Consider the following 27,155-nt stretch of genomic DNA (forward strand, 5'->3'; position numbering starts at 1 on the left):
GATACTACTCAAGAGAAATAGTCCATTATGTTCCTTGCCTGAGACACTCCCAGATAAAATAAACTGCCTGAGATGGGGTAGGAGCGAGTGCACACTGAGGAGAGTTGACCACTTCAGCTTTAGGGTACTGTGCCTCCCATCTGCTGTGGTCTCACTGGCAGCCCATGCGCCCCTCCACCTCTGGATGTGGCGAGTTTGCTCTCTCATTCCGGAGATTTCGGCCCACTGATGCCCACTTAGCCACAACTCCTTCGATATTATTAATTACCTGTAGCCAACAGGCACCTTGAGATCATTAGGTTTTCTTTTTAACCAAGTTACTTTCCAAGTTTCCCCTTCCCTCCATCCTGGCACAGGGTCATATAGGCCACATGGAAAGTAGCAACTTTAAACAAATACAGAGGCTCCGCATAGCCTGATTTGGCAAACACATTATAAGGATTGTCCAGACCAGTACATTAGTATTTTAAAGTTGGGATGCGTGACTTGGGAACTTCCTGGGATTACTTATGAGAGAATACGTTTGATGTTTGTTCACCTATCATGCCACGATTTTGTTACACATGCTAATTGCATGTTGTTTAGGAAGCCTTGCAGAGGAATAGTCCTACATACATACTATATTTGTTATCATTTGCATGTCCGTGTCTACCCAAGAGTGGGCTACGACTGCTAGACGTGCCTACACAGTCATGTCAGAGCCTGCCAAGCTAGTCCAGACCATCCAAGGCAGCCTCACTCTTAAGGGATGCAATCCACCAGACTTTCTCAGCCTCTACCTGCAGTATGACTAAAGTTTGACTTCCTACTCATTATAACGGAGGAAGTACGGCCAGAAACAAGATACCTGGTTCTCCCCTACCCACCAATACCCTGCTATGCTCCTCGATGCTCTTAACCCTGGCTGCCGCTCTCTGCACTGCTGTCACACTGCACCACACAACACAGAAGGAGGGTTCATATGCATCGCCTGCAAGTTCTCATGCACTCTCTCACACCCTACACCCAACACTAACGTACCAACAGCACTCACTCTCAAACAAACCAGTCACCTGCTCACATTCACACAGACAAAACACCATCACCAAAACAATACGTCATACTCACATTGATGCTTCTCAATATCACTCGCTCTCCAAACACACCATAGAGATATTGTACTGCACGGCTAGGCTCCAGACCTGCTCTTTCTCACGGAAACACGGCACCAAACATCACTACAGTCATCCCCGCCGGCTACAAGATCTTTAAGACCATCAATACAAGCTTAGCGGTGGAGTCACCATCATATTCAAAGACACCATCAGCTCTATCATCTAGATGAACACCCACACCAGCTACATGGAACGCCTCATATTAAAGATAGACATCATGGCCAACTTCTCCCAGGGCAGAACCCTGACATACAGACCACCAGAACCCCAAACAAATTTCATCAGCAACATTATAGACTTTGTCACACCGCTCATTAAGACAGAACCTTCATGCTCTGGAGACCCGAACTTTCATGTAGAAGTCTGCACCAAACCAAGCTCTACGACCCTTTTAGACAACTTCAGAAATCTTGGCCTTGCTCAGCACGTTACCGAACCCATTCACACCACCAGAATCCTATTGGATCCAAATTTCTCCTTCATCAGCAATATCACAATCAACAAGTCAGCAACTAAGATCTGGACAGACCACGCCCATGTCTGTATCAGCATACCCTTTCCGCACCATCACAGGCCTACCACCACCGAACCAGCAGCTGCAGCTGCAAAAGCATCAGCTCTCTCAGAGCACCAGCCTGAGCAACCAGTGACTTGCCGAAAGCCATCAAAATCCTTAACAGCTAGATCACCACATGTACCGACACATTGGCTCCCCACAAGCGCAACGCAAAGGCAAGATCCCGACCACAAGCCAGCTGGTACATCGAGGAACTCAGGCTGAGGAAATGCCACTGCAAGCAACTAAAATCAACTGGTGCGCACATGGAGAAAAAGTGAAGACACCACAGATAAAGATATCTTCAAATCGGCCCTAAGGCGTTACTCCCAGCAAATATGAACACCAAGCGTACAGCTCATGCAGATCGCCCTGACGAATGCACTAAGCAAGGAAATATTCGACATCATCAAAGTTTTCACCGTAACTCCTGCTGCCTCCTGCAACATCACCCCCTCACAAGACCTTTGCAAAAGCTCTCAGAATTCTCGTGTAACAAAATCACCTCCATATACATGCAACTTAGACCCTCAACTGGACCTCGTTACAGTCGCAATTCACCCTCCCATCACAGCCGATGAATGAACCCTGATCTCGTGACCTGCCATCATCACCATCAAAATTGCTGCAACCATGAAGACCCTCCACTCGGGGGCTCCATCTTACCCTTGCCCCCACCACACCCTCATTAAAGGATCAGCAAAGCACTAACACCCATCCTCAACGCCTCCATCAACTCAGTCACATTTCCGGACACCTGGAAAAATGCCATTGTCATGCAACTATTCAAGAAAACATCAAATGATCCAGCCATGCCCTCCAACTACAGATCCATCTCCCTACTATCATACCCAGCAAAGATCTTAAAGAAACTAATCCACCGAGGCCTCACAGACCACTTCAGCAACCACCAGCTCCTCAATGCCACAGTCTGGATTAAAGCCCAAACACATTACAGAAACAGTACTCATCACCACCAAACACAACATCTGCTTGATCCTCGACAGAGAAGAAACGGCAGCCCTCATTCTCCTGAACCTCTCTGCAACACTGGACATGGTCTAACACCCCATCCTCATCAGGAACCTGCATGAGATTGGCATCCAAGGAGCCACTCTCCACTGGATCTTCTCCTTAACAGCTAGAACATAAGCGTGAGCCGGGCACCTTACTCCTCGAGGGCCCCCAAACTCGATGGAGTGCCTCAAGGTTCATCATTCAGCCCCACACTCTTCAACGCATACATGATCACTCTGGCCAACGTCATCCATGCACACATCAACATCCTCTCCTACGCAGATGACACACAACTCATACTCTCCCCCTCGGACAAGACACCCAACACAAGAAACAAGTTCACCACCTACATGACTGGAATCGGTAACTGGATGAAAGTCAACTGCCTCAGGCTCAACACCAACAAGACAGAAGTAGTGATCTTAAACAAGAATTTGATTGAACTCGAACCCACACCGAAACCCAGAACTCATGCCAGGAACCTGGGAAAATCATCAACAACAACCTGGACTTAACCACATAAGTCAACACTGTCACTGCGTCCTGCTTCCATACTCTGAAGACCTTCAAATTGCTCTCAGGCACCATTAGAAAAACTGTCACTGACGCCCTCGTCACCAGCAAGTTTGACTATGTTAACATCCTCTATGCTGGAATCACCAAGCAACTCACTAGAATACTACAAACCATCCAGAACTCTGCAGCCAGATTCACCCTCAACCTCCCACACAGAACTCCCATCACACAAGACCTCAGGGAACTACACTGGCTCCCGATACAAAAGCACGCTCAATTCAAACTCCTCACACACTCATTCAAGGCACTACACAACTCAGGCTCCACCTATCTGAACAGTCGCAACTCCTTCCATCAACCACTCAGACAACTCTTCGCTGCAGGATTCCTATTCACACAAATCCCATGCATATACAGACTTGACAACTTCCAGTCCGGCTTCATGCAAAACTGCAGCACTGAAACAGCCCTGCTGCAAGTGATTGATGACGAGATACGGATATTCGATTTGGGAGAGTCTTGTCTTTTATTCCTCCTGGATCTTTCTGCAGCCTTTGACACTGTCAATCACAACACTCTCCTTAACACTCTTCAACAGAGAATGGGCATAGAGGGCACTGTGCTTAAATGGTTTTCCTCCTTCCCCTCGGATAGATCCCAAATGATCAAAATAGCGAACAGTCTTTCTTCTCCTTTGGCAGTCGGTGAAGGTGTTCCTCAAGGCTCTATACTTGCACCCACATTGTTCAATCTCTATGTAGAACCTTTGGGAAATCTCCTAAGTAAATCCGGGATCCACTATCATCTCTATGCGGACGACACTCAAATCTACTTTAAGGTGGCCTCTACTCACGATCTCTCCTTCCTAAGCTCTACTCTCGATTCCATTCAAAACTGGATGTTAACTCATCAACTGATTCTTAATCCCTCCAAAACTGAATTCCTCCTCCTCACTTTCTCCTCCCCCAGTTCAATCATGAATGGATCAGATGAATCTACTTAACAATAAACCCATCATTGTTGACAGCGCAAAATCCCTTGGTGTCATACTCGACAAAAAACTCAATCTACTCTCCCACATCGATTCCATTGCAAAGTCTGCTCGATACCAACTGCGCCTTCTGTGGGGGATTCGTCGCTTCTTCCCGGAGCACGACCTCAAAACCCTGGTCCAATCGCTGGTTCTCTCCAGATTGGACTATTGCAATTCTCTTCTTACTGGCCTCCCCAAATCCCACCTGTCCCCCCTGAAGTCTGTTCTCCATTCAGCAGCTCGTTTCATATATGGGGCCAAAAGAAGCGACCACATCACACCCATTTTATCCACCTTCCGTTGGCTTCCCATCGAGGCAAGATCTATCTACAAGACTGCCTGTATCACCCACAAAGCCTTGCACTCCTCCTCCCCTCGCTACCTGGCGAATAAACTGAAACTCTGGAGGCTCCAGACCATCACGCAATGCAGAAAATCTATTGCTTGAACCTCCCACTTTCAAGAAGGAAAGATCGATGGCCCAATCCTTTTCAGGCAACACGGTGAGAATCTGGAACTCACTTCCGCCTCAGCTCCGGACCACCACCTCTTCCCAGGCCTTCAAAACTGACCTCAAAGCTCTCCTCCTTCAAAGACACTTCCAAATTTAATTCACGCCCTCTATTTTCTGAAGGAAGTCCTTTCACTATAGGAAATTCTTTTCTCCATGCCTATAGAAGTGCCTTCCCAGTGTGTTCTTATGTTTTGAGTGTCTGCCATTTAGTGCAGTATTATACCTTCGACTTGTACTTTTTACTCTTTTGTAACATGCACACGTCACCTTTCCTTTTGTAATGTATCATTTGCTACCTCTTGTATTTTGTTTGCTTTTGATACATGCACAATTGCCACTATTGCCTCATGTAATGCAATGTTTGTTTTAGTGTTTTGAGTGTCTGCCATTTACTGCAGTTTTTTACCTTTTCATGTACTTTGTATGCTTTTGTAACCTGCGCACATGCCACTTGTTCCTTTTGTAACGTATCGTTTGCTACCTCTTGTAATCTGATTGCTCTTGATACTTGCACAAGTGCACTACTGCCTCATGTAAAGGAACGTTTGCTTTTGTTACTTGCTCCTCATGTATCATCACTGTTCCTATTGTGAAGCGCTCTGACACCTTCGGGTAAAGTCCGCGCTATATAAAAATGCATTAAATTAAAATAAATAAATAAAAAACGAGATGAGGAGGACAAGCAATATCTTACATCGCTCCTAATGCGTGGACCGACCTCTCACTCCACATCAGAGACTCCTCTCCCCTTCTTGAATTCTGCAAAAAGCTGAAGACCTGGCTTTTAAATTAACCAACCTACCATTGGCACATATGCCTGTTCAGCACCAGTATACTCCTGCGGGTGATAGCGTGCTTTACAAATACTCATAAATTAACTCAGAAAACAAGTGAATGTTTGCGCATTTTAATTGTTGGTTAATGGCACCTGAGCCTTATTCGCATTACTACCATTGTTTTTGGTTTAGTGGGAGGGATTCAAATAGGGTCACCCAGCTGAGAGAGAGCACAAAGAGGGAAATTGCAGGGTGTAGTGCCCACAAGACAAACACGATCAGGGCACCACCCTGCTGGATTGAATTGTATAGTGTGGAGTACTGCTGTGTAATTATAAAGTGCTTTTGTTCCCCAAAAGTCAAGCACTGCACTAAATATAAAAGTTATTGTATCTGTTGGCTAATTGTTGAATTCTGATCTCATGTTTTCCCACACTAACTCCCTAAGAAGCCTAGGACTGCTCGCCTTCTCTACCCAGAGAGTCAAGTGTAGAAATGGTCGTACTTGTCCCAGGGGGCAGTGCCATAATAGAATAGAATCCAGGACACTAGTGGAAAACAACTTCAACCACTACGGCTGTGGTCCAGTAGCCCCTGTTTGCCATGTGGCCCTCTGAATGAGGTGTGACAATTGGCGGCAAGCGTTGTGAGATCTGCAAATGTTATTTCCCAATTTCTTGAAGACGAAAATAAGTTCAGCTTGAAGTTAGAATAAATTGCATACAACAGTCAATTCCAAGGGTGGGAATAAACCTTGATACCCTGTCAGATACATTTAAGGACTTGTGTTTTGAGAAAGTGTGGGGGACTCCCACGTATAAGGATTGGGAGACTTGTTAGTTTGTTATGGACAAGTTAAAGAAACTGGGTAATAGGGAAGAAACTGTGTTGGAATCTGAGGAGGGTACAATGTTGGGAAACCAAGAAGGCAGTGCTGTGGTGTCAGGCTCTCCGTCTCTTAGCATAGGCTTCCCCTGGCCACACCCAAGTGGGTTTCAAAATTGTTTTCCAGTGTTTCCCAAGGCACCCCCACACCCACCCACTTTCAAAGGTACAATCATCATCAACTCCTGTGAGGAAAGAAAAAGAGAAAGTCAGGACAAATAAAGAGGCTGGAAAAAGAGAGAGGGACACATTAGTCTTATAAATGGAAAAGCTCAGGATAGCAGCAGAGACAGCTACATTTGGGAAAGGAGATTCCACCTCCGACACTTTAGGAGTATGTGGAAGGCCTGGATATTTTGGATGGGAGACAAGAAGGGTTAGTACCATAACCAGGTGCCTACACAGCTTGGAACATGTCCGCTGTGTTGACCAGAGCGCAGTCTGCATGTCAGTCTCATAATGAGATTTGAACCAAACCAGATTTTCAAGTACTAGAGAAAAAGTCTCCTCTCCATCAAATATCCAATGTGTCACAGTCTGCTAGCATTTCATCCAGAAATGGATGTCCACCACCTACCTATAATTCAACCCAACCAAGACAGAATTCCTGTGATTTTCCAAGAACAAGAAAGAAATACACAAACTTGGTTCCATTACATGGACCATGAACGCTTCAAAACTCAACTTTCACTGAATGCAAAGTCACTTGGATTCACCGTGGTCATCAATTTCACCCCTGAGAAATACATTGCCGAAATAGCAACAAGGACTAGCTCTCTCTTCTAAAGAAAGTGAAAATTATTATTTTTTCTAAAAAGCAACTTCAGAATTGCTGTTCAAGCCCTTCAACTCTTTCATGTGGATAGGGGGATTGCCCTGCTGCATAGCCTCACAGACTCCACATTAGCAGTTCTTATGGACATCATGTACACCATAACATGTCTCATCAATGGCTTGAAAAATACAATCACATCACACCCATTTTCAACAAACTCTATTGGCTTTCCTTGCCGGCACACACTATCTTCAAACCCAAACCAGCTGCATCATTTACAACGCCATCACAGCCACCACTCCTGCATAAAATCTAAACAAGCTCCCCATCTCTAAAGGTTCTTGGCACGCCCAGTGCCAGGACACCCTTGGACTGCAAACAAAGAAGTGTAAAGAAATAAAAACAACATCTATTCACCCAGGACCTGAAACAACATACTCATAACCATCAGGACAGCCACAAAGCTGCTATCTCAACAGGGACAGCTGAAAGAATAGTTCCTTCAGTGCCTGGTTTGATTAATAGGGCATGAAATACTGGGTGTGCTAGTAGTGTAGTAGGTAAGCCTAATTTGGTGGATACAGGAGTAACAATCTTGAGAACCGTATAAGGCCTAAGAAGATTAGGTTGAAATTTGTTGTGACTTTTGAGGCATAAGTGTTTTTTGTAGACAACTACACTTGCTCTCCCAATGTGATACACCTCTTCAGATTTTCAGTTTATCTGCAAATTCTTTATGCCTTAATTTGACCTGTGCTAAATTGCCTTGATCAGTTTTCTGAACGTGCATAATAGGTTTATGAAATGTGTGTGCTGCAGGAACCAGATCAGGTGTTTGAATTTCTGTGTTCATCATTCTAGGGTGTAGACCATAGGTTCAGAAAACAAATGGAGGAAATCCCAACGATTCACTAGAGGAATTATTATATGAGGAATATGCATTCCTTTAAGAATGTTCCTAATTAGCACTATCTTGCAAAGTTTTACAACATAGGTATTGCTCTATGCATTAATTTACTCTCTCGTTCTTTCCATCAGTATGGGGATGATGGCTAGAGAATACACTCACTTCTCTTTTCATGAGACTGATGAGAGATTTTCAAAAATGAGAAATTAATTGTGAGCCCCTGTCAGAAATGAGAACTGCTGGAATTCCATATAATCAAACTGACTGAACAAAAATGTCTGCTAATGTTTAGCAGATGGTAACTCCTTTAGACGAGTAGAATGTGCCATCTTGGTCAGATGATTTACATCTACTAAAATAGTGTTAAAACCCCTCTGGTATGGGAGATAGTTCTACAACAAAAACAAGATAAACTGTGTGCCATGATCGTTGTGGAACTGGAAAAAGGTGAAGTAAACCTGGGGTGGAGGGGTTGCAAGATAAGCTCTGCCTTGGGCACAGATTGCACAAATCTCTTAGCATTCCTGGTTATAGTGGGTCACCAAAAATGACATTAACAGATCTACATTTTTAATTCCCCTGGATGCCCTGCAAGCTGCCAAGAATGACTCAAAAGTAATGCTTGTTCTTGCAAGGTATTTGTGAGTAGATATAACACCTCTTTAATATAAATCATATAAATCATTCTTCTTAATGCCTGCACGTTGTGTTAACACTCTCTTAGTCTTGTCAGAGTCTTGCTCCTTTTGAATTTAAGCAATAAGCTCAGTAACAGACAAACCCTCACCAGTCAAATCACAGGTATTACAGGTGGAGGATGAATGGGATGTTCTATGGGTGCCTCACCACAGGGAGGCAGAGCATTGGCATTTTTATTTCCTGGCTGAAAGGTGATAATGAAATCATAATCATTGGAGAACTGGGCCCAAAGTAATTGTCTGGCAGAAAGGGCACAAGCAGATGTTAGACGGTGGTCTGTCAAAACGATCAATGTATGTTGACAACTCCGGAGGTAATGGTGCCACTCTTCAAATGCCACTTTAATGGCCAATAGCTCTCTATCAGCTACTGCATACTTTATTTTCACTGTTAGAAAAATAAGAAACTGGATGTAGGAGTCTAGTAGTCGGGCCTCTTTGTGACAATACTACTCTTCTAGCGTTTTACGAAGAGTCAGCTTTAACAATGAAAGGATGAGTTAAATTTGAATGGCTAAGAACCGGAGCAGTAACAAACTTTCTTTTAAGGACTTGAAAAGCCTTCTCAGCTTTAGAGTCCCCTTGAAATTGTACTCCTTTTCTCAACTGCTGTGGCATAGTGTCAGAAAACTGATCAATGAAACATCAGTAGAACTTAGTGAAACCTAGGAAGCTGTGCACTTCTTTTACTGATTGAGGACCTTTCCAATTTTTAATTGCTTCAACTTTCTTTCAGTTCATTTGAATACCTGTAGGTAAATGATGAACCCTGGAAACTCTAAATTGGTAACATGGATTATACGCTTCCAAATTTAGGGAAGCAGTGATTATCTTCTGAATTTGAATAGATCAGAACGTCATTGATGTAAACCATCGCCCAAATATATTTATATGTAATACTTAATCTAATAAATATTGGAAGGCAACTGGGGCATTACACCAGCCTAACGGCATGATGATGTATTCCTATTGGCCAAATAGGTTTCTAAAAGCGGTCTTTCAGTCATCACCCTCCCAGATGCACAGCAGACAATATGCGCCCCGTAGATCTAACGTGCTGTAAATAGGTGCGTTTATTTGATCTTATCAAACAAGGACAGAAATAAAGGCAAAATGTATCAGTTTTTAACAGTAATGCAATTTAGAGCCCTGTACTCAATACACACCTGAGCTCCAACCCCTTCTAGAAACAACACAGAAGAGACCAGAGATTGGGATGGGCAAATTAAACCTTTTTCCAGAAGTGTATCCAAATATTCTCTCAGATGAAGATTTTAGCACTCAGTAAGAGTGCAAATCCGGCTGCAAATGAGTGGAGCTCTAGTTTGAAGGTCTATTTTACAATCAAATGTCTAGCCTTTCTCTTATCAATAACATCATCAAAGTCTTGCTGAGCTTCAGGTACAAAAATATCCCTTTCACCCACAGTGCACTGATTAAGTCCCGGTTTAACAATGTCTTCCTGAAATTAATGTTTCTGGCAATTAGGAGACAAAAATGTTAAACTTCTTGAAATCCAATCAATAATTATGTTGGTACAGCTAATGGATTACAAGTATGGCTGGAACTTGGGGCACAGAAATCAAATCAAATCTGTTATTTGTGATCTTTAAATATTGTCATAGTTAACAGAGTCATCCAAGGGACTATGTTACCTGACATAATTTCACCTTAGCTCTTTTGAAAATGGGGATACCCAATTCTTTAGCAAAATAATAGTTAACATATTACGGAGAGCTTTTTACTAGGTACCCACTCTAGTTGCACAGGTCCATGGAAATGAGACATGGAATCCTCAAGAGGAGTTGAGTTTTTTGAAGACCCTTAAACTGTGCCCACCAAAAAGTTGGATCGGAACAACTACCGAGCTCTGGCCTCTACCTCTCCCTCAGTGGTGGTAAAGAAGGACTTAGGTTCCCTTTTGTTTTGCTGGCACATTCCTTTAAAAAAGAATTGCCGGCCTTTACACAACAGAGACTCCGTTTTTTTATCCTGACATCTCTGCCTCTCCTCCTTAGCGGAGTGGCCCACAAACTCAACCAATTTGCATATGTTCGTTTTTTCCACCCCTTTAGGTTCACATTTCTTTTCCCTAATGAGCACTATTCTTCGGTCAGTTCTACCATGATCTGTTTTTCCTTTCAATAAAGAGTGATCCAATATGTTCACCAAATCGATCCGATTTACACAATCTTCCAGATGATTAACTACTTAGGCCAATGAGTTTCTCAAGTTGTCCTATAACCCCCGATAAAAAAGTGAGGCTGTTTTTTCTTTTAGCCATCCAGATTCAGCGACTCATCAATTAAAAGTGGTTAGATAACCAATGAGGTCTTTACTTCGTTGTTTTAGATTAAACAACTCAGTATCTACTGACTGCATAAAAGTACGCTTCTTCATACCTGCCCAAAGGTTTCTATACTTATACAAAAGAAGATAATCCCTTTCAACTAATGGAATGGACCATGAAGCAGCGGTGCCTCCCAGAAAGGAAAGTATGAAAGACAACCATGGTTGATTACCTGGAAAACAAGGGGGTTTGTACATAAAATGTAACTGGCACTGGTTTGGGAAGGTAGCACAGTTAGCCGACTCCCCAAAAAAACATTTTGTAGGTGCTAAAGGGACAGAGTGAGGAGTAATTACATGAACTACTGGGGTTGCACCTACACCCTAACCAGCACTTTCTTCTGGTGTAACATGAAAGTCTGTGTGAACAAAGATAGGGGGTTTTAACATAAATTTGGGTCATGCTCCTACAAACACGGATTGCTTTTGTAATTAATTTAACTGTACTACCAATTGCTGGTTTCTTCCTGAGACTGCTGTGCGGCTTGACGTAAATCTCTGGTATTAGTCTGTAAAGCAACTAATAGACTGACTACTTCAGAAAAAGATGAGTTATGAGATTCCATCTCGCTTAGACAGGATACTTTGTGTGGGCCTGTTATTCTGTGACTAACATGCTTGATTGTGCAATCCTACAGTGAGAGTCAGTCAAAGAAGCTAGTTCCCAATGCCACCCAAACACTAACACAGCCTAAAAGCAATCTGTACTCCAGATCCGATCAGTTCTTAGAAAAAGGGGAATGGGACTGAAGAAAAAGAATAAACATTTCATGTTCAGCCTGGCCTCCCTCAATATGGGTGCTTCTCAGAACTCCTTCAAACTGGTTACCCTCCTGGACGAGAGCAAGTTATGCAAATTTGTTCCTACTAAGGGAGAAGGAGAAAAAAAATGTAGACTAGTGAATATCTGACTACAACACTCAACTCAAACTTAATTGTCAATCATTCATCTTTTTCTTCCTTACCTATAACTTCCCTCTTTCCAACTAAGCATTGAATTCTACTCGCAGGCCGGTATTGGATCTCTTTATATGTCCAAAGGTAAAAGGAGCAGGTGAGTACACTTTTAATGGCGACTATTCCCAATCTATTTTCAGAGTACACCTTTTTAGGTACCCTTGTATTACCCAATTTCTAAATCAGGAATATTAAGTCTGTTGTTATCAATCCAGAAATGATATCACCATTTTAAGTAGCTTTTGCAGCCTTATCTTTTCTATTCTTATAATCACAGGGGAAAAAAGTATAATTGATGACAGCCAGGGACTCAAGCATATCAAAGTCAATAATCAAAAATGAGAAGTCTTTAGGTTCTATGTGATGAACAAATGGCAGCAGTTTAAATATTGATAGTGCTTCCTTATTTGCTGAGCCACTATGATAATGCCCGTATCTTCCATGGACCCTAGAATCCAGGTGCAGACGAGTACCAAGGAAAATTTAGACAGTAGGTATGAATCCTTCACATAACAGAGCATGAACATCTTGCAGCATAAGAGAAGCAGGTGGCTGTTGGTAAGGGTTCTTCGTTCCTATCTTTGCAAATTCCTCCAGATCTCCAAGAGATACTATGCAATGGGCAGTCAAGGAAAAGTGGACTACGCCATGGGCACGAACTTCCAGAAGATAGTAGGCAGGGGTTGAGGAAGAAGAAGCCCTTCCAAGTGCTGATTGGTGACTTCAGTAGAAACAGGATTTCAAGTAAGTATATTCACACCAAAATAACAGGCATTGGTTTAAACGCGAGGACAGGTTTTGGTACAGTTCTGTTAAAAAACATGGCCACTGTTCCCTCAAGGACTCAGACCTCCGAGTGTAACGGCCAACACGCTTGATACAGTCCGACTTGGAAGGCTAGCCTACTTCCCGTTACCAGGAGATCACGGCAGTGGAAGTGGCACTGCAGCTACATGGACCAAGCCTGCCATGACACTTTGGCAACTGCAAGTCAAACCCATTTTAGAAACCTTTAGCTTGATATACTCCGTCACAGTCACACATCCTGCAAGTCCTGCTTTATTTTGACAAGCCGTCCCCTACATATATGTCATAGAAACAAACACATGCCAACCCTGCAATCAGCTAAAGGACATGGGGAATTTTCCCAGCACCTCTTTACAACCCATCTGCTACTTGGACATTATTTCAGGGTTAAGTTGCACCCCATCCGCCTACATATCACCAAGCTGCAAGTCAAGAGATGGCACAATGTCTCCCTCAATTTAAACTGTCATTACCATGATGTTCTCTGTGAAGTCTTTCCAGAGGTATGGCTTAAGTCAGTTCACTTATACACCGACTTTGGCTTCCTTGTAGCACTGCTGTCCACCAGGTAGTTGTCCTTGAATCTTCTCTGCTACCTGCGATTGCTTATAGCATTTATCTTCTAATGCTTTGAACAAATGGGCTTCATCACCAACACTTCCTGACCTTCTTGGCACCCAGTAAGCATCACTTTCAGCTCTTGGCTTCGCTGAAGGTTTTCTCACCTGGGTCATACAGCATCATCAACTTCCTGAGGCCAATCACATGGACCATCACATCCTTTTGAGATGACTCAGACATTCCTCTCTGACTATGGTGAGGACGCCATGACCTAGGTGCTCAATAAGAGGTTTGAACAGACTGAATCTAGCCACTTTCTGTATAATTTCTTCCGTAGGGTAATAGGAGACATGGTAGGAAAACCTCACACTTCCTCTTGAGGTTCTCTGGCAGAGTTGCCATCATTCTTGTTTAACCTTTCCATCAAAACATTGGTTTGCAGGTGATAAGCATGGAGAAGTGATAGGTCACTTCAGCTTGCTCCCACATCACTCACATGTATGAGGTGATAAAAAATGGTCCGTGTTGTAAATCAGTGTCTTGGGAAAAACAATATAAAAAAAAAGATCACCTACTGGAGTGCCCATGCTACCCCCTTGGCAGTCGTATGTTTAGAAGGTAACGCCCCTGCATACCAGGTGGCTTGATCCACCACAACCAATATGTACTTTTTGCATGATGTTGAGGGGGTGGTTAAATGGGCCAACTGGCATCCTTGGACTGGGAATGCTGGGGGAGGCTGCAGGTCCTGTCTTTTGGAGCAGTGCAAGGCCTAAGACAAGCCATTTGATGTTTGTCAGTTCTGTATAAAACCATTATTTTGTTAACTTTTTAAAGTACAAATAAAGCAAACAGAAACTTTTACATTTGTTTTTTCAACAGAACTTCCTGAAATTTGTTCGATCCTCTTTTATCCAAAATGTTTATTTTTTATTCGCCACACCATATGTGAACCTTGCTCTCAAAATGATAGTGAGGCCACTCGAAGGACTGGATTCGTTTCCTGTTGTTCTTTTTTCAGCACATATTTTGAAATGCTTGGCTGCTTTTTACTCACATCTACTTCTACACATGAATACTATCCCTTACACCTTGAATAGTCTCTCTTATGTTAGAACTTGGAGAAAGGGAGTAGGCAGAAAATTAAAATACCCCCACTTGAATAAAACATCAAATCACACACAAGCATGCAAGGTGAGCAAACCGGCCCATCCTTACAAGAGTTCCTGTCACCCTTTCACCCTCCTTCCATCTATTCAGCCATCAGTTCTCCTTCTCTCTCTTCATCCATTCATCTGTAAATCTCCTCACCTTTCCATACATTCATTCATCCTTTCATATACACAGCCATTCTTTCATGCATTCACCCATCATATCATGTATCCATCATGAATGTATGATGTTACAACGTGTGCTGTTACCACGCGGTAGGTAACAACACGGTCGTTACAACGACCGCTTTGTTACCATGCGTGTCATTACATCGCAAGTCGTTTCAACGACTTGTGCTAGGTGGCGCGCTGGACTTAGGAATAGTATACATTACTATTCCTACTCCAGTTAGTGCAACAGCAGGGAAGGTGTTGGATTTAAAATCCAACACATTCCCTGGTGTTGCACGCCACCTAGCGCAAGTCGTTGAAAAGACTTATGATGTAATGCCACGCGTGGTAACAACGCTGCTGTTGTAACGACTGCGTTGTTATCAACCCGCGTGGTATTGCCAGCATTGTAAACGCTGTCTCCCATCCATCATATCACTCATCCATCCTTTCACTCTGCCTTATCTGTTCATTCTTCATCCTGCCAGTCATTCACCCTTCAATCTATCAATGCGATACGAAGAAACTTTATTGTTCGATTAATTAAAATCTTTACAATAAGAAAACATTCTGATAATAAAAAGTTATAAAATGAGATTTGGTAATACAAAAGTTAAAATATTTGTCGGAGCATAGTTACATAGAGTCAAGAGGATACCGGATTTAATTTTTCATAATTTTCCTGACGGCATGTGGTTTCTGTAAAAGAAAATGTGCCATGAGGGGCAAAATAACTTTGTTGCTAAAATGGAGCCATACCGTTAAAACACAGAAAAAGAAACGGGCAAGGTACAAGACCGGAAAAGTCCAGCTGTCCAATCTATTCACTTTAAGGCTCTGTCTAAAAGGAGGATGGTCACTACATGGAGAGGGGAAGACTAAAAACTCAGGCCATGAAGCGAAGTGGGCAGTCGGTAATCCACACAGGGCCGCTAACATGTTGGTCCTGAGAAAAAAATGTAGCGTCTGACTGCATTTATGAGTGGGAAGCAACCCAGTGCAATAAGATGGAGATTTGGTAACTGGCACTCCCACTGCGTTAACCTTTTTGCCGCTCTTGTGGCGAACTTGGTTAAACGGATATTGAGCATTGGGTTCTCTGGGTTCATGGCTGCTAAGATGGCTTGGCAGCAGGAGCCAAAACTAAGTTTATTCTATTTGCCCCGTAGCAGCATCCTTCGATCGTTGAGTAAGGAAGGGCAAATGCACGCCACGTGCTCAATCGACTCCATAATACACCCACACCCCCTGCACATTGGGTTAATTCCCAAAATTTCAGTCGCGTCTACCATTTACAAGGAGTGTTCTAAATAGCAGCGGTGTTTTCGACCCACTTGGCTGGTCGATATTTCTTGCCACAGTATAGCCTCCAGGCTTCCTTCACTTGAAGAGTGCAGTTTGTTGCACAGCTTGATAAAAGCGCCGGCCCCAACACCTCTGTGGTCTAGAAGGCCGAACTCAAGTCTTATCTGAGCTGGGGATGAAGATGTCAGTAGACTCCATGCTCGCTTGACGATTGTTATTATCTTGTTCACCAGACAGGAGTATTTCTCCAGCATAATCTCCTGGCCATAAAATAAATTATTGAAGGTTTTGGCTTTCACGACGGTTAAAAGAGGGGACAAACTTGGGCCAGATAACTGCCTCCCAAGTGTCGTAAGTGCTACTTCAATTGACAGAGCCTTTGCCCCGACTATTTTCTTCTGTTTGTGGAAAGTGCCCCTTGAGTCCAAATAGATCCTCAGATATTTGTAAGAGGCGGTACTTTCAATGCTTTTGCCGTTTAAACGCCACCCTCTACTTAGCAGCTTTCATGTCCCGAAGGTAATTGTCTTTGATAGATTTAATTCTAGCTTGTTGCAGGTTTGTAGGGTGTTGCAGGGATCCTGCTCATGCACAGAACTATGCGCAGGAAACCAGGACCTCAGTGAATTGCGGTGTACCAAAAACTCACCTCAGTACCCAGAACCCCTATCCGACTAGCATCGTGTCTCATTCGTTCTCCGTATCATCTCGAAGCTACCAATGATTAGACAACCCAGAACAAGCGACTTAGAGTACTCTCAGGAATGGTGAGAATCAGAAACACCTTTTCGTTATTATTCTCATATCAGTCCACAACAAGAGTAATCAGAGACACAGTAAAGTTTAAAATGTTTATTTTTAACTACGTGCTCTAAGATGCAGTACTTTGGCTAACATAAACAGACAAATGATTAAAAATAAAACCATCAGCATTGTTACAATACCATAGAAAATGAAGGGAGAAATCATGTTATAAATGATAGTGGAAAATAGCCACCCTCCCCTCACAAGGAAGCTAGTATTATGAAACTAATAGAAGGTCTCTAGGTTTGAATGGGGAACCTCATACCGTAAATATCAGCTTAGGTGAATCACATCACATGATCAGCTCTGCTCTGTGTCTGGAAAAGGTCTTCTCCAAAGTGTCTGAATCATGCATGCAAAATGCAATATTAAAGGCACCCAAGTTTCAGATATTTGCGTCTATGTGTGTGTTATGGCTAAAGCATGGGCCGATCAACATGAATTCAAAAGCATACATTGTTTTTTGACCTTGACGGCTTCTGCACACAGTGTTCAGACTTGGTCGCGGTGCACGTCTAGGGATGTGATCAACAGACCGTTCTCATGTGAAGAAAAAGTAAGCAAGCAGTTTTTCGCATAATAACAGCTACCTGCAGTGTCGTGTGCAAAAGCAGCAAAAGTGACAAGATGGCGTTTTACATCTAAGAAGCTTATGCTAACATAGCAATGTGTGTACATGGTACTCCGTCTCCACTACAAGGGGAGCAGTTGGTTGAGAAGCCTCTGCAAGCCAACCCTTGTGTGGCTGAGCAAGACGAGACCTTCTGCATATAGCAGGTTGCTTACGCGGGTGCCACCAAGTTTTGGAGGGTGGGAATTAACTTCATCAAGTAGCTGTGGTAAATCTGAGATGAAGAGGTTAAAAGGAAAAGGTGTCAACAAGCACCCTTGTTTTACCCCACAAGATGTTTGTATTTTCCTTGAGATGTGGGATACATCTACCAATTTTATATGGATCCAGGTGTTAGAGTGAAGCTGGATTATGGCCTTTAGGAGGGCAGAGGGGATCCCCCATATTTGCAGTTTAAGCCATAGAAGACCCCTGGGCAGATGGTCGGAGGCAGCATTAAAGGCAACAAAGCAACAATGGAGTGGCATTCTTGAGGCCGATGCTTTCTCCGTCAGTACTGATAGTGCGAGCAGGTTTGTTGTGGTTCCTGATTTTGCCACAAAGCCAGTCTGGTTAAAGGTTAAGAGGTGATTGTCAGTGGCCCACGACAACAGCTCTTCGAGCAACAGACTGGCGTAGCATTTTGATTCAACGTCCAAAGGGCTATCATCCTGTAATTTTTAGGTTCAGCTCTCCTGCCCCCATTAAAGATTGGATGAATGATGGCTCCATGACAGGACTCTGGAATATGCTGACTTGACCAACAGTAGGTGATTAGGGGTGCCAGATGTTTAGTCCAAAACTCGATGTCCACCTTGTACAAGGCCTGAGTAGGCCGTATTGGCCGAGGTCCCCATACGACCGGTTGTTGCTTATAATTCGTACCGATCGAGTTATCAGTGCTTCGGGTGTCATTAATGCCTGAAACAGGAGCTCATCTTGCTGGTACGGGGTTTCGGTGATATTTGCAAATTGTGTCTTGGCTACCATGTCTGTTAGTTGCTCTGGCGTTTCGGGATGTGTTGTGCCCAAGTGGGGCTACGAATAGTTTGGGATGATCGAGAAGACAGATGGTGTCAGTTTAGCAGACCGACCCTCTTCATTTTTGGTCACTTTAAAATGGTCTGTTAAAAATGATACCCATTTGTTTTCGCGTATATTGGCACTGCTTTGCCCTCTGGGGCCTTGTATCCTATTCACAAGAGACCAGAATACCTTTGTATTAGGGTTTTTACTTGTATGGATTAATTTTAACCAAAACTGGTCAGAGCATTTTTGTTTATGTCGTATTATTGCTTGCCTAAATGCTTTTTCTGCTTGCTTGTAGTTCGTGAGTAGCTATGCCTCCCTGGGCGCTTTCGGGCATGTTGTATAGCTGAATTACGTAAGGTTTTTAGTTTTTTGGTCTCTGCAGAAGTAGATAATAGGTTCCCAGTTAGGATTTTTCGTGAGGTAGACAGGAATATCAGTACTTTCACTCTTCCAGTTATCATTTCACCATTCCGTGTATCCATCCTTCCACTGATGCATCCAATCATTGTTTCACCCTTTCACCCTTCCATTCACCTTTTCATCATTGTCTTTTCACCTTTCTTTTCTTCCATCCTTCTTTTTGCCTCTCATTGTTTCTTTCCTGTTTCACTATACCCATTTATTGTCTCTCACCCTAAATTTTTCTTTCTTTTCTTTCGCTTGCATACTCACTTTTTATATTTGTCCCTCTATGTGGTTCTCCTATGTTCATAATTTCTCTTTCTGCATTTAGCTGCTCTGTAAACCAAATTTCACACCTTTCTTTCATGGTATTGCCTAACAGTATTATTTATGATATATTTTGTCTGCAAACCTGCTGAGAGTAGAAGCCCAGATTAACTAATTGATGTTTTAATGTGACACAATTCAAGAGCCCCTGGTGTCCACAAGCTGCTTTATTCGGGGGTTCCCTACGCCACTGACTTGGGATTATCTCCTCGTGGTCGACATGTCAAAGGTCGACATGTCCTCTTATCCCCCTGCTCCGTGTAACTGTACAGGATTTACAAGGAAATTAAAAACTAGGAAAACGGAAGGAAATGCTTTTTTGTAGATTTGCTGGTGTGTGTGAACACAATGTAGCTCATTACAGCAGATTACTGGGCCACACAGTAAACAATGCAATCCCACATACCATTAACAGGCTTCCTTCTACCCCATACAATTTCTTCCAGCAATTGATCTCCAACAGGGATAGCATACAACATAGCTGGAGAAGAAGTACTTGCCTCTTCGTGTCCCTCTTACGCTTCTGTTTTTTACTGCAATATACTTTTATTTATATTTTGCATTAAGTTGCTTGTGAATCAACAAGGTTCCAAAGCTGCATTTTTCTCAGCTACCCCGGATGAGATTCTGATCGTAGAAAGTGCATGTTATGTACTTGGATGACAATTTTTTTCTCCTGGTGGAAAGGTGTAAAATTTCCTTGCAATGGTTTCTGGGGGAGACCTGGAATCCTCTGTAAGACCATCTTCCTCTTTTTTATTTCTTACTTCGACTTCTTGTTCTGGATTTGTCCTCTCCTGTGCTCGCCAAGGCGATTTTTAAAGAAGAGAAAGTTTTGTTTCCTCAAAATATAAAGTACCTCAAAAAAATATTCAGTCTACTTTGTTGCAGTACTCTCCTACGGCGAGTGATGAAATTATCTATGCAAAAAAGTCAATATCTATTCGAATGTGGGGCAATACATTCTCGTGAACCCATCAACCACTGCAAGGATCCATTAGGATTTACTGATCCTTTGCAGTTCCTGGTAAATATGCATAGCTGAATCCGGCACGCCCTAGATTCGTGATTCAGACTCCCAGTACCACAAGTATCGCAGGGCTTCAAATGTGGAGAAATTGAAATGTAGCACCTCAGCTAAGACTTTTAGTTGCATTTGGGTAACTCCTACTCTGAAGCAATATTTTACAATTAGTTTTCAAACCAAAAAACTTAATACAAATGTATGGGATTCACATAACTTCTGCCACAGGAATGCAGAAAATACACTTCCACTCTCAGGAGAAGCTGGTCTGGATGCCATTTTAAGCCAAGGGCATCCAAAATGGATCCCAAAGGCTTCAGTATTGGGACTCACGTACAACTAGAGTTGTATTTCACATATGTACTACGTGCATACGCTACACACACGCATTTGACATACAAACGGGATGTCAGAGCAAGGCTCTTTACACATAACAGCTGAACTTTTCACAAGAGAGATATGGAGTCCACATTTTCACTGACACAGACATTTGGTCACACTATAATTCACAAAACATATTACTCTACCATCACCACTTTACGTGTTACACTCAGGACAAGGACAGTAGTCCACTGTCCACTATGAGGGCACGCATGGTGCATTCCTCCAGGTCACAGGAGATGTCCTGGACATCGCAATGTCAAGGGCAGGCCTAAGCTTCTGCTCAAAAGGTAGATTATGACACCAGAGCCAAAAATATAAATAAGGATACCAGATTCACATGGAGTCGGACACTCAAAATAGGGGAACATACCAGATCACCATACGGGAACATTCCATTCCCAACAGAAGAACATCCAACTTCTTTACCACATCTATGATGTGCATAGTAGTGCCAAATAAGGGTGTCTGAGAATGCAATTAAAGAAGGAAACTGAATCCCACCTCATCATATACCCCAGTCCATTTACCTCTTTTAGAAACTGCTCAAACTGCTCATCCAGCTCTTCTTTTGACATTCTTTGGGCCATTATTCAACAATTTATCAGCATCCACAAGTTAGAGGCCTGTAAAAAATAATTAAAGAAAAATTCTTAGCTTCACATAGCTGGCCGTTTTTAGATATAAAGATTAACACAAATAGATTAACAAATTGTTCTTCCGGAGCAGCCACAATTAAAGCACTTTACAAGTTAGTTAGTTAGTTATAACAAAAAACAACCATAAAAGTGGACTAGTGATATGAAAGCACTTTAGACCAAAGTGGAGATAGTTTAAAAAAAAATAATAACAATCAGACAATGCACGATATCTGTAGCAAACAAAATAGGAACATTTCCCACAAAAAGTAATATTGTCACAACAAGGATAATCCCAGGCTTAAAAGATAAGTTAAAACCATAGTGGTAGAAGACACCTAGGTCCTTATTACAAGAACAGCGGTCCATAGAATTCGCTGTGGCGGTCCATAGACCTCACGGTGGCGGTCCGACCACCGTTACACTGAGGGCCCACCAGCAGTATTACAAGTGGGGCGGTCGGGCCGCCACAGGACTGCAGCGGCTGCCGTGGATCTTTGATACTGCGGCTGTCACACAGAGGTCAGGGAGCTGCAATATGCTGGTGTGCCGCTGCGGCACCCCCAAGTATATTATGAATCCGCCGCCCCTTTCATAGCGGTGAGCCCGCCATGAAAAGGGTGATGGAGAGGCGACAAAGGGGGTCCTAACAGGCCCCCCATGCTGCTCCTAGGCCTGGGGGTCCATGAAGGAGGGCACATGTTGTGACCCCTTGGAATTGAACCCCTGTTCCTGCACGGTGTGGCACGTATGCCACACCGTGCAGCAGGGCTGTTACGGCAGCGGGCTCTTCTATGAGTGGACCTGCTGGTGATGCACTCTGAAGACCGGATGACACTTGACAGTAATATCACCCTAGAAGAGGTCAAGGCATCCATCACAAAACTGAAAAAGGAAAAGTGTCAAATGGTCTCTCTAAAAGATACTCAGGGTTGTTCCCCCCCCCCCACATGCTCAACCTTTTCAAGGAGATGAGAGACCGTTATGCTCTACCGCCAAATCTACAATGTGCAACCATTGGCGTGAGTCATAAGCACAGTAAGACCAAAACCAAATGCGCCTCCTACTGCTTCATCTCGCTGTTAAATATTGAAATGAAAGTACTGGCTAATATTTTAGCCTCGAGACTCCTGACATCGGTTTTCCCACTTATTCGTGGAGACCAGTCGGGCTTCATGCCAAGCAGGTATACGAGATTTAACCTTCTGCGCCTCCCTAATTAGATGTTGGCGGTCACTCTGGAGAGAAGACCCCCACATTTTTCTAGCACTGGACACGGAAAAGGAATTTGATGCCATACAGTGTCCCTTTCTCCACCAGGCACTCAGTAAATGTGGTTTGGGCCCCGCTTTCAACAATAGATCTCCTTAATTTTCCAGGCCCCTACAGCGGCTACCCGAGTGAATGGGGTTCTCTCGTTGGCATTTTTGATAGAGCGCAGCACCAAACAGGGTTGCCCTCTGTCCCCCTTGTTGTTCGCCTTTACCATCGAACAATTGGCAGCCGTGATTCGCTACCACCCTGATATACAGGGTTCAAGGTCTCAGCCATCGCTGGGGAGGAGGAAAAAATGTCTATCCTTGTCACGGTCCTTCCCCGACGCGGTCTGCCAGTGGGGAGGTTGGGCGGGGGAGGGGGGGGGGGGGGTGGAACTACACCTCCCAGCAAGCAATTCGGCAGGCAACCGGGTCTTCCCTGGAGGCTGGGCTGATATATATAGCCTGCCTCCAGGGGGATTCGGTGCTTGTCACCTGTGCCCAATCCGTTTTTCCTGGGATCATAGGAGAGTTGTTTCTGGAGCCGGCGCTTATCATGCTCCAGAAGAAGCATGGAGAGCTGCTCGGGCTCGCTACTGGCTGCCTTCCGCCCACTTGTGCTGGAGTGCTGCCAGCAGTCTGGTCGTCTGCCCGTGCTCCTACGTGGAAGGCCGTCTTGTAGTCCTTCGCCTGCGCGGTCGGAACCGGGTGCTCCTGCACTCGTTGAGACACCCGTGGTCCCAGCTAGGATTTGGGAGGACCCGTGTTTGTTTAGCAATGGATATTCTTTTTTTGTATTTTGCTGAGCAACAAGGATTAAGGGCGAGTGCCTCGAGGAGTGCTTCCTCGCGAAGCACGCTCGCCAGCAACATTTAGGGTACCCGGTATCACCTTGGGAAGAGGAGCAGTTCCTTACCCCCGCCTTGTGCATTTTCTGCACTGCCCTGCATACCGATGCTGCTCAGCCCCGTGTCGTGGTACCTGCATGTGTGAGACGTCACACTAAGCATGCTGACTCGGGCTTTATTTACTGACATTGCGCAAGCTCTCAGGGAGAGAGTCGTTCGCACCAACCTTTTGCTTTGCTCTGAACATCACGCAAGCTCTCAGGGAGAGAGTTTTTCCACGCTGACTTTGTTTATTTTCTTTTCCTTTCCATTCGGATTACCTGCTGTTCTAGGTTCCCTGCTTCTGTAAGGATATTGCCACTGGGGTACATGTAAGTTCACAGACGTAGGGAAGGAGAGGGAGGTTGGCTAACACTGTAGGGACAGGAGACGGTGGGGAAGGGCCGAACGTACTCATGCTGGTTTGTTATTGTTTCACCTGCAGCCTATGGTGAGGAACCAACGGGACCTTCCTAGTGTACGCCTCCACCTAGCAGCCCCGAAACCAGAGATTCACTAGGAAGAAGGCAATGGATCATACTAGTCCATTACTCCTTGTTGTTTTTGTCCCCTTTCCCCTGCGTACCGCTGTGCAGGGTGGAGTGCTGAGCCCCTGCGGCCCCGCCCCCTCCACTCCCATTGGCCGCTCCGCTCCCACCTCCCAGCTGCTCCTCCCTCCCTCTTCCCTCATATGGAGGCCGCGAAGCGGCCGTGCAGCGGATGCGCGCAGCGGGCGCGCCTAAGGCAAGCCCGTCTGCGCCCGTCCGCGCCTGGACCGCACCCAGCGCCAGAACCCCTGGACCCCGAACCCCCTGCAACACGAGACTGCACTACGACGCAAACACCCTCCACGCACTCAACACCAGACAAGACCACCCCTGCTACCGGGCCACCCCGAAGCGCACCCAAGGGCCCTTCACCTGCCGGAACTGCAGATTCACCAGCATCCAACCCTCCAAACCACCAGCCAGAGAACCCAACCACCTCCGCTGCATCCTCCTCAACACCCGCTCCGCTCGCAAGCACGCCATCGAACTCTGGGACCTCCTAGACTCCACCGCCCCCGACGTCACCTTCCTGACGGAGACCTGGCTGAACGCCACCTCAGCACCAGACATCGCCATAGCCATCCCACAGGGCTGCAAGATCTCCCGCAGAGACCGCACCAATGGAGTGGGAGGAGGAATCGCCATCATCCACAAAGACTCCATCAAAATCTCAACGAACACCGACGACACCCTCACCACCGCCGAGCACATGCACTTCCAGATCCACACCGACCCCAACACCACCCTCAGAAGAACCCTCATCTACAGACCTCCCGGACCCCGCCCACAGTTCAGTGACACCATCGCCGACCTCATCAGCACCCACGCCCTCGCTTCCACGGACTACATCCTCCTCCTCGGGGACCTGAACTTCCACCTCGAGAATAACAACGACGCCAACTCCACCGCCCTGATCGACAACCTCGCCAACCTCGGACTCAAACAGCTCATAACGACACCTACTCACGCCGCTGGACACACGCTCGACCCCATCTTCTCCGCAAGCCCCCACGTCTCCTTCAACCACACTGGACCGACCACAGATGCGTCCACTTCACCTTCAGAAAACCCACCACACACCACTGCACCCAACAGCCACCACGCCGCCGTTGGGGCAAGATCACCGAGGACCAACTGACTACCGCCCTCGCCCTGAGACCACCCACCGACCCAGACACCGCCGCGACCAACCTCGCTTAGTGGATCAACGACTGCGCCAACACCCTCGCCCCCCTCAAATACTCTACAACCAACCACGCCAACAAGAAAGCCGCCTGGTTCACCGAGGACCTCCGTATCTCCAAGCACACCTGTCGGAAGCTGGAGAAGAAATGGCTCCACGACCGAATGCCAGACAACCACACAGCCCTCAAGAGCGCAACCCGTAGACACCACCAACTCATCAGGACCGCCAAGAAGACCGCCTTCAAGGACCGCCTAGACAACAACGCACACAACACCAAAGAGCTCTTCAACATCATGAAAGAACTCTCCAACCCCAGCTCCAACACCAACGACATCCCGCCATCTCAAGACCTGTGCGACTCCCTGGCCACCTTCTTCCACCGCAAGATCACCGACATCCACGACAGCTTCAACTCCGACCCCTCCGCACCAACCACCGAGTCCACCACCCCTGCGACTACCACTCACACCAGTCGCCTGACCGTCTGACCCAGCGTCAGCGACGAAGACACCATCAAAACCATGAACTCCATCCACTCCGGATCCCCATCGGACCCCTGCCCTCACCACGTCTTCAACAAAGCCAGCACAACCATCGCGCCCCACCTCCGGAAAACAACCAACTGCTCCTTCGAGACAGCAACCTTCCCAGAAAGCTGGAAGCACGTCGAGATCAACGCCCTCCTGAAGAAGCCCAAGGCGGACCCCCAAGGACCTCATGAACTTCCGGCCCATCTCCCTGCTCCCTTTCCCGGCAAAAGTGACGGAGAAGATTGTCAACAAACAGCTGACCCGCTACCTCGAAGCTAACAACATCCTGGACCCTTCTCAATCCGGGTTTTGCAGCAACCACAGCACCTAGACCGCCCTCATCGCCGCCACTGACGACATCCGGACCCTGATGGACAAAGGAGAAACAGCCGCCCTCATCCTCCTGGACCTATCAGCAGCCTTCGACACGGTCTGCCACCACACCCTATCAGCACGCCACCATGACGCTGGCATCCAAGAGAAGGCCCTGGCCTGGACCACATCCTTCCTCTCCGGCAGAACTCAGAGCGTCCGTCTCCCAACCTTCCGCTCCAAGACCACCGAGATCATCTACGGCGTCCCACAGAGATCCTCCCTCAGCCCGACGCTGTTCAATATCTACATGGCTCCTCTCGCCCACGTCGCTCGACAACACAACCTCAACATCATCTCCTACGCCGACGACACCCAGCTGATCATATCCCTCACCGAAGACCCCCACACCGCCAAAGCTAACCTCCACAGGGGAATGAAGGCCGTAGCCAACTGGATGAAGGACAGAAGACTGAAGCTGAACTCAGACAAGACGGAGGTCCTCATTCTCGGACCCACCCCCTCAGCCTGGGACGACTCCTGGTGGCCCACATCGCTAGGCACAGCCCCGGAACCCACGGACCACGCACGCAACTTAGGGGTCATCCTCGACTCCACTCTCTCCATGACCAGGCAAGTCAACGCCGTCTCCACGTCCTGCTTCAACACCCTCCGTATGCTCCACAGGATCTTCAAATGGATACCGCCAAAGCTAACCTCCACAGGGGAATGAAGGCCGTAGCCAACTGGAAAAACCTTGGGAGAGTGATACAGACTTTCCAGGATGACATGGAAAGGGGGTGTACACCACCCCTAACATGCTGGGAAGAGCAGCCATTTTTAAAATGATTACACTCCCAAAGATACTGTATGTCACGCAGAATACCTATTACGCGCTCCATGAGGCCACATTTGCCAAGCTAGAGAGGGACCTGCGCTCCCTGCTATGGTGTGGTAGGTACCCTAGAATAGGCCTCTCCACGCTTCAGCTTAACCCTTACAACGGGGGCACACCCTCTAGGACATCAGGGCTGCACACATGGTGGCAGTGAATGACTGGGCGTTCGCCCTACAGGACCACTCCAC

At 45.6% G+C, this 27,155-nt stretch overlaps 1 protein-coding gene across 4 annotated transcripts in view; it reads right to left on the minus strand.

Moving 5' to 3' along the window:
* Positions 1-27,155, minus strand: part of CEP162 (centrosomal protein 162) — an 857,607-nt gene that overhangs the window by 823,452 nt on the left and 7,000 nt on the right. For all 4 annotated transcript variants that reach the window (XM_085611039.1, XM_085611040.1, XM_085611038.1 and 1 more), the window contains exon 2: positions 21,243-21,338. In XM_085611039.1, the coding sequence (XP_085467165.1) occupies positions 21,243-21,302 (60 nt within the window). In that variant the 5' untranslated portion in view covers positions 21,303-21,338. The remainder of the gene's footprint in view (positions 1-21,242; positions 21,339-27,155) is intronic.

This window comes from Triturus cristatus, chromosome 6 (assembly GCF_964204655.1).
Source record: "Triturus cristatus chromosome 6, aTriCri1.1, whole genome shotgun sequence".
Lineage (NCBI taxonomy): Eukaryota > Metazoa > Chordata > Amphibia > Caudata > Salamandridae > Triturus > Triturus cristatus.